Source organism: Cucurbita moschata, unplaced genomic scaffold, assembly GCF_002738365.1.
Source record: "Cucurbita moschata cultivar Rifu unplaced genomic scaffold, Cmos_1.0 Cmo_Scf00013, whole genome shotgun sequence".
NCBI lineage: Eukaryota > Viridiplantae > Streptophyta > Magnoliopsida > Cucurbitales > Cucurbitaceae > Cucurbita > Cucurbita moschata.
In genome coordinates, this window is record NW_019268529.1 from 4895622 (window position 1) to 4903900 (window position 8279).

At 36.8% G+C, this 8279-nt stretch overlaps 2 protein-coding genes across 3 annotated transcripts in view; both read left to right on the top strand.

The window, feature by feature from the left end:
• LOC111451743 (tyrosine aminotransferase-like) overlaps positions 1-2145 on the top strand; it is a 2955-nt gene extending 810 nt beyond the window's left edge. The window contains exons 2-7 of the mRNA XM_023092279.1: positions 88-433; positions 516-734; positions 832-891; positions 962-1117; positions 1545-1638; positions 1730-2145. Coding sequence (XP_022948047.1) covers positions 88-433; positions 516-734; positions 832-891; positions 962-1117; positions 1545-1638; positions 1730-1854 — 1000 coding nt within the window. The 3' untranslated portion in view covers positions 1855-2145. The remainder of the gene's footprint in view (positions 1-87; positions 434-515; positions 735-831; positions 892-961; positions 1118-1544; positions 1639-1729) is intronic.
• Positions 2146-3377: 1232 nt separating this feature from the next.
• On the top strand, positions 3378-8171 carry LOC111451744 (tyrosine aminotransferase-like). 2 transcript variants are annotated; one of them, XM_023092281.1, is made up of 7 exons: positions 3378-3803; positions 5929-6268; positions 6350-6568; positions 7275-7334; positions 7425-7580; positions 7657-7753; positions 7980-8171. In XM_023092281.1, exons 1-7 carry the CDS (start codon positions 3535-3537, stop codon positions 8090-8092), a joined length of 1254 nt encoding a protein of 417 aa, XP_022948049.1. In that variant the 5' UTR covers positions 3378-3534; the 3' UTR covers positions 8093-8171. The 2 variants fall into 2 exon arrangements, with proteins under 2 accessions (XP_022948049.1, XP_022948048.1); XM_023092280.1 differs by having other exon boundaries at positions 3379-3803; positions 7657-7750; positions 7977-8171.
• Positions 8172-8279: the final 108 nt, after the last annotated feature.

Genomic DNA, 8279 nt, shown 5'->3' on the forward strand with positions numbered 1-8279 from the left:
TTTTTTTTTTTTTTTTTTATTGTTTGAGTTGGATTGTAGATTGGTGTCGATTAGTTGAATTAATCGACTACGAAACGGTGATTTCAGGGCGGTTGCCGTTCATCTATCTCGTGATCTTCCGTATAGTTTGTCGGCAGATGATGTTTATCTAACAGCTGGGTGTGTACAAGGAATTCAAACCGTATTAACGGCTCTATCTTTCTGTGGCCCAGGCGCCAATGTCTTGCTTCCAAGGCCTGGGTTCCCAATCTATGAGATGCGAGCTGATTTCGCTCATATTGAAACTCGCCATTTCAATCTTCTTCCTGAAAGGAATTGGGAAGTCGACCTCGATGCTGTTGAAGCTCTAGCAGATGAGAGAACTGTTGCGTTGGTCATCATCAATCCAGGAAATCCATGCGGGAGCGTTTACTCTAGAGAACATCTGCAGAAGGTTAGTCTATCCATTTTCTACCTGATAATTTGATCAAAGAATAAAATAAGGAGTGAAGTTCTTATGGTTTGTTTCCTTTTAGATTGCAGAAACAGCTAGTAAACTTGGGATTATGGTAATCTCTGATGAAGTTTATGCCAATCTCACTTTTGGCTGTAACCCATTTGTCCCAATGGGAGCATTTTCATCAATTGCTCCTGTTGTTACTCTCGGATCAATATCTAAGAAATGGGTTGTGCCTGGATGGCGATTTGGTTGGATTGTTCTTAATGACCCACATGGGATTCTTCATCAATCTAGGGTCGGATTTCTTTCTTTATCATATTTCTTCATGGGAAAGAATCATAATCTTCTTGTTGCCTGTGTTCATCTGTTTTCTCGACCTTATATTTGCTTAGATTGTTGAGCGCATCAAGAGCTATATCACTTTCACAATGGTTCCTGCAACATTCATTCAGGTTTGTTACAAGCAATTGAGACGTCAACAAAAACTCCCTTGGTTTGTAATCTGTTATGTGCGTTTATCAGGCAGCCATTCCTCAAATTTTAGAGACAACGAAGGATGATTTCTTCTCCAGAATAAACAACATGCTGAGAGAGGCTGTAGATACTTGTTATGAGGGAGTTCAGGAAATCCCCTGCATCAGTTGTCCCAAAAAACCAGAAGGCTCCATGTTTATGATAGTAAGACCAAAACCAACATTATTTCTCAACATGTCTTCCATGTCTTTTATGATCAACCACCACATAGAGTTCCAACTATTGGAAGTCTTCATGCGTTCGTGTTCGTGTTCGTGTTCATGTTCATGTTCAATTCTGTATGCGTATTTCTAGCATCTTTGTTAACTGATCATGCCTGTGATCATCTAAGTGTTATTTGGAATCACGAATCTCCATAATGATATGATATTGTCCACTTTGAGCATAAGCTCTCATGGCTTTGCTTTTGGTTTCTCCAAAACGCCTTATGCCAATGGAGATAGTATTCCTTACTTATAAATCCATGATTTTCCTCTTACTTAGCCAATGTGGGACTATTTCTCTCAATAATACTCGACACTAAGAACTTTACAGTTTAACAAAACAATTCCATTTCCGCTTTTGCTTGCAGGTGAAACTTGATCTGTCTCTTCTGGAAGGCATTGAAGATGATTGTGAGTTCTGTGTTCAGTTGGCTAAAGAGGAATCTGTCATTATCCTTCCTGGTAAGGCTCTACAATGAAACTTCTTCAGTTTTGTTGCAGAAACTTAAGCAAGCATCAGTTTAACTATAAGGCCTTTATATTATAAATCCAGGCGCTGCGGTTGGGTTGAAGAACTGGTTACGAATATCTTTTGCCATTGATATCGAAGCACTTAAAGAAGGCATTCGGAGGCTCAAAGCCTTCTGCCAAAGGCATGTTAGAGGCACTCAAGCTTGATTCAATCACATAAGATTTGAAATAATACCCAAAACAGAGATGATAGGTTGGTAAATCCTCTAGTAGTACTTCTGTTCTAAAGTTTTTTTCAGCTTTGGTTAATATATTAAATAAGCCCATTTGAACAACTTCGTACCAAGAGGTCAGAGATTTAAATATGTACTCTTTGCGGGTATGAACATAGATTAGCAGTTTAGTCACTCCTAATTCTTCTTTGACTTTGTAGATTTGAGTTTCGTTCTTTATTTGCGATAAAAATATCTGAAAACATGGTAGGGAAAATTGATCTAATACCGTTCTTAAACTTTTAATTTTGTCCGCTAGATCTCGTGTGATTCCACCTAAGCTTTTTTCCATATTTAAGGCCTTAATTGTTAAGTTAATCTCCTTTTTCTTAAATAATTGCATAATTAATGATATACACTCTTTCACAAATATAACATAGATTAGCGGTTTAGACACTCCTAACTCTTCTCTGACTTTGTAGGTTTGAGTTTCGTTCTTTATTTGCAATAAATATATATGAAAAAAGATTAGGAAAAATTGATCTAATATGATTCTTGAACTTTCAATGTTGTATAGTTTGATCGGGTAAGATTCTACCTAAAGGGTTTATTGTATTTAAGACCTTAATTGTTAAGTTAACCTTCTTTTTCCTAAATAATTGCATCATGATGCTCATTGAATTTTGTATAATACTCCCCTCCAATTGTCGCTATATAGGGAATGCTCCCATTTTGATATGGAGACAGTGTAAACCAATCTCCATATAGACATGCTCACGATCAGTCTTAAGAGGAACTCAAATCTCCCTGATTTCGTAGCTTTGTTGGTCCTTAAACAGAGTTTGTCTTTGTTAACCGAATATTCAGGTTTGTGCGTGCATGTTCAATCGTTTGCGACATAGCCGACTTACCTATACACTAGGCCAAGTCATTTAGTTCGACCTTGTCTCTCTCGGAGCCAAGATCTTTCAATGCAACGTCGCATCTCATCTTATCATCTTGGTTCCCAATCAACATGACCCATATGTCTTGATGTCATCTCAAGTTAAGGTGTGTTATTGGTCATCACAGCTCACTCGATCATCTCATCGAAATGGAGTCCATATGTCGCTCATAATCTTGGGACATCCTGTGAATTCTCGACGAAATATTTTTAGTTCAAATCTCGTACCTCCAAATATTTTATACAACGACAAAAAGAAAAAGACACATGGACGGTTTTATTTTGTTTTTTTTTTTATATAAAAAAAAGTTGGGAGAAATTTCATTTATTAGGGATAATATGAGGATTAAATTAAAAGGAAAAATTGAAGTGAAATCATCACACTAAGCCCCACTTTCCATTATAATATTCTATGAACTAATCCATTTTTGTCACTAGCAATGCAGTGGGAACCAATTATTTATTTATTTATTTGAAAATGCGACGCTGTTAAATTCTCAGCCGTTGGATTAAGAATTCCAATCAGATCATATTTGACGCTTAATAACTTCTCCACCGTTCCCACACTTTTCTTGGCCCGATTGAAAAGCCCCTTGCAGCTGCTGCCACAAAGCATTTTGTAATCTGTCTCATCTACGGCCCCACCATCCACCGGTTCCGTCGTCGTCTCCGCCTGCATTCCTATAAATTCGCATAGATTCCTTCTGAGAGTGAGGAAGAGATAAGAGAGGGATGGAGATGAACGGAAGGCAGCGGTGGAACATCGAGGGGAGCGAGGAGATGAATAAATCGTCGGTTACAGTCCGCGGTAGTCTGAATCAGATCTCTAGGTATCTGAATAGTGAGGATGATCGTCCGGTGATTGGTTTTGGGCATGCGGATCCTTCTGGCTTCCCCAGCTTTCGGACTTCTTCTGCCATTGTTGAAGCCCTAGTTGATGCTGTTCGATCCTGGAAGTTCAACTCGTATCCTTCCACGCAGGGCCTTCTTCCCGCCAGGAGGTAACTCGTTCTTTCATTCTCCTTTTTACTTGCTATTACCATCCCTTCTGCTTCTCTGTTTCTGTTTTCTCTGTAATTTCTTTCCCATTCTAACAACTTTAGAGATGTCCCTCTTCTAACCATTACCAGTGTTCATAAGAACATAACAAACTCCAACAAACTTAAACGGTAAAAGTTCTATTGGTTTTTTTTTTTTGAGTTGAAAATCGAAAATTATTTTCCACACGTGGGTTCACACACTTTTATTTTTTATTATTTTATATTTTATTATTATTATTATTTTTTGCTTCTATCGAATTTAAATTTATTAGATTTTAGTTATTAATATAATTTCAATACATAGATAAGAATTTCTCTTAATATAATATAAATTATTTCGAATTTCTCTTTATATAATTTAAATTATTTCAAATAATTTGATGTCAAAATGTTGGATTGAATTAGATTGAATTGTGAACGTTCTTTAAATCACCAATTCACTTTAAATCACCAATTCAATCTAACTCAGAAATTTCAAATTATTTTAAAAGATTTTTTTAATCTAACCCAATCCATTTATAAGCCTCTAAATCCCACACCTGTTTCAATTTTCATTTTTGTAAAATTTTTCACTTATACTTTGTTTATTTTTTTAATATATTTTTTAAAAATATATTCCTTTAAAGAATATATTTTTAATGGTTAATTTTTCTTTTTTTTTTTTAATAAATTTTATTTAAAAAATTTAAACATCTTAATAAATAAATAAATAAAAACATAATATAATATCTAGGGACGTAATTTTTAAAAATTTAAATTTCAATATTACAATATAGCGAATTTCAATATTATAATATAGTTTTCATCTATATAAAAAAAAATTATATATATATATATATAAAATAAAGTAATTTTATATTTTAATTTTAGTATATATTAAGCTGGATAGGAACGGAGATAGAGAATATATTCTCTAGCTTTTTGGTTAAGTAGAGAAATCTTTCCCCTAACTCCATATTTTTGATTTGGAGAAAGTATCGGTTGTTGTTTTGTCTACGTGTAAATGTTGAGAGAAAAGTAACACCCACACAAGAGAATTAATGGTCCTAGATTGAAGTGTTAATTTTATGAATGATTGGTGTCCTGTGAAACTTAGAGTTCAACTTTAAGTTCGATTTCATTAAAATACTATTCATTAATCCCGACACGTCTATTTTTTATTTTAGTCTCGTGGCGTGAATAAGCCATGCTCGATTAGATACTCATCCAGATTCTTCAACCACTTGGGGCTGCCTGCATGCACTCCTATCGGTATCGTAAACAACAACAAAAATGCCTCAATTTCATCTTAAACACAGAACAGTAGAAAGAAAACGTGTAAAAATTTGAAATGGGCCTTCCACGAAATCATGAATAAAGCATCTTTTATAGTATGCATGGCTTGCAGAACCAGCACGCTTCGAGAGGTCTATTCCATTAACGTTGCAGACAAAGTTCTTATCTTTGTCAATGGATTCAGAACTTTCGTTTATGGAAATGATTTCTGATATCTAAGCTCGACTATTATGGTGAGAATTGTTGGGAGGGGTGTCCCACGTCGGCTAATTAATTAAGAGGTGGATCGTGGGTTTATAAATAAGGAATACATCTCTATTGGTATGAGACGGTATGGGAAAACTAAAAGTAAAGCCACGAGACTTTATACTCAAAGCGGACAATATCAAACCATTGTGGAGAGTTGTGATTTCTAACATAGTATCAGAGTCATGTCCTTAACTTTGCTGTGTCAATAGAATCCTCAAGTGTCGAACAAAAGGTGTACTTTGTTCGAGGGCTCTAGAGAAAAGGAGTCGAGGAGACTGATCGAGGACTTCATAGGCCTCAGGGGAGGCTCTATGGTGTACTTTGTTTAAAGGTAGGATGGTTGGGAGGGGTGTCCTTCATCGACTAATTAAGGAGATGATCATGGGTTTATAAGTAAGGAGTACATCTCCATTGGTATGAGTTCAAAAGTAAAGTCACAAGAGTTTATATTCAAAATGGAGTTTATATTCAAAATGGACCGATAATATCAACTAGTTTTGTATTTGGAATTGAAGGGCTTTGTTTATGACAAGGGTTGAACATGATATTTTGTGAAGAACAGGGCACTGGCGGAGTATTTCTCCAAGAGTCTGCCATATCAGTTATCCTCTGATGAAGTATTTCTCACTGCCGGTTGCTTACAAGCCATTGAAATCATAATATCTGTACTAACTCGCCCTGGTGCCAACATCCTGATTCCTAGACCAGCATTCCCACATTATGAAACGAGAGCAATTTTTGGAGGCCTTGAAGTTCGCAATTTTAATCTCATACCACAAAACAACTGGGAGGTTGACCTTCAAGCTGTCCAAGCTCTAGCAGACAACAACACTGTCGCCATAGTTATCATCAATCCCAACAACCCTTGCGGCAGTGTCTACACATCCCAGCATCTCAAAGAGGTAAATAATAGCTTATAACCAATGTTGATTCAGATTATCCGTAGTTCCTTCAAAGCTTGTTCTTGTGGTTGTTGAATTTAGATTGCAGAAACAGCAAGGAAACTTGGGATTTTTGTGATCTCTGATGAAGTTTATGCACACATGGTGTTTGGGAAGAAGCCCTTTGTGCCAATGGGCGAGTTTGGGTCCATTGCGCCGGTGCTAACCCTTGGATCTCTATCAAAGAAATGGTCTGTTCCTGGTTGGAGATTGGGTTGGATTTTGACTACTGATCCTAATGGCATCCTGAAAAAACATGGGGTTTGTTCAAATTCTCTTCTTTTCTCGTTAGATTACGGACTTTGCTGCTTATTTATAGTTTAGTCGATGGTTATACATATGGTAAATGAGATGGTCATAATAAAACGCTATATCTAGTTATATATAGTAGATGACTATATGTGTGTGAGAATCCGACATTGATTGGAGAGGAGAACGAAACACCCTTTATAAAGGTGTGGAAACCTTTCCCTACCAGACTCGTTTTAAAGCCTTGAGGGAAAGCCCAAAGAGGACAATGACAATATCGGCTAGTGGTGGGCTTGGGCCATTACAAATGATATCAAAGCTAAACACCGGACGATGTGTCAACGAGGAGGCTCTTCCTCGAAGAGGGTAGACATGAGGCGGTGTGACAACAAAGACACTAGCCCCTGGATTTTGTGGGGTCCCACATCAATTGGAAAAAAGAATGAGTGTCAGTGTCACTCTTCTCCGAAGGGGGTAGACACGAGGCGGTGTGCCAACAAGGACACTAGCCCTTGGATTTGGTTGGGTCCCACATTGATTAGAGAAAGGAATGAGTGCCTGCGAGTACGACGCTGGACCCCATTTTTGTATTGTCTCTTCTTGAAATTCTCTCTATTCTATCTATGTGTTCATCGATCTCTAGATCGAGTGGGATCCTAACACTTTTTCCCATTAGTCTTCATATTCTTGGATATCACACATATCTTGTTGTTAGCAGATTCTGGAGAGCATTGAGAACTATAAGGAAATTATCCCCCCTCCCGCAACCTGCATCCAGGTGCTCTACGAATGGAGGACTATATATATATATATTAGAACCTTGACATTATAACTAACAATCCACGATCTTGTTCATTGCTGTAATCAGGGAGCAGTTCCACAAATTCTAGCGAAAACCAGCGATGAATTTGTTTCAAGTCTTCTTGATTCACTGAAAACAAATGCAGATATTTTATATGAAAAGATCAACGAGATCCCTTGTTTCACTTGCCCAAACAAACCAGAAGGATCAATGCTTGCAATGGTACCACCATTAAAGAACATACAACAACAGGGCTCTGTCTCATTTTCTTTAATGTTCAAATTTTCATTTGAAACAGGTGAAGCTGAATCTTGAACAACTTGAAGGGATCCGCGACGACGTAGAGTTCTGCAGCAAGGTGGCGAGGGAAGAATCTGTGGTGATTCTCCCAGGTAATCAACGTATTAAGGATATTTAATCCTGAATTATAGTTTATCATATATATCATATTTGATATTTTATTATAATCATAGGTATCGTGTGCTTGCTTTTATTATATGCTCCTCCCATTTATTATTATTTTCATATTACTTCCACCACCATTTAAGTGCAGTGCTTTCAATTAACTTGAATTTGAATGGAGTTGAGGTAAGTAATTAAAGACATGAATGGCTGCAGGGGTTGCCGTTGGGTTGAAGAATTGGCTGCGCTTCAGCTTTGGGATGGAGCGTTGCGCCATTGAAGATGGCGTGGCAAGGTTGGAAAGCTTCTACCAAAGGCATAAGCTCCATTAGACACAGAATAATGGCGTGACGTACCTATGTCGAAAGTCTCAGGATAAAAATCTCAGGCTCTCTCAATGGTAACTGAAAATCTCTTGTTTTCAAACTTAGACATGTTAAATCCCGAATGTTTTAGTTTGATAGTTTTTTTTTTTTTTTTTTTTTTTTTTTTTTTTTTTTTTTTTTTTTTTTTTTTTTT

Coding starts and splice junctions, on each gene's coding strand:
- LOC111451744 (XM_023092281.1), top strand. CDS start 3,535: ATGGAGATGAACGGAAGGCAGCGGTGGAACATCGAGGGGAGCGAGGAG. Junction 3,804..5,928: donor GGCCTTCTTCCCGCCAGGAG/GTAACTCGTTCT, acceptor TGTGAAGAACAG/GGCACTGGCGGAGTATTTCT. Junction 7,581..7,656: donor AAGGATCAATGCTTGCAATG/GTACCACCATTA, acceptor CATTTGAAACAG/GTGAAGCTGAATCTTGAACA.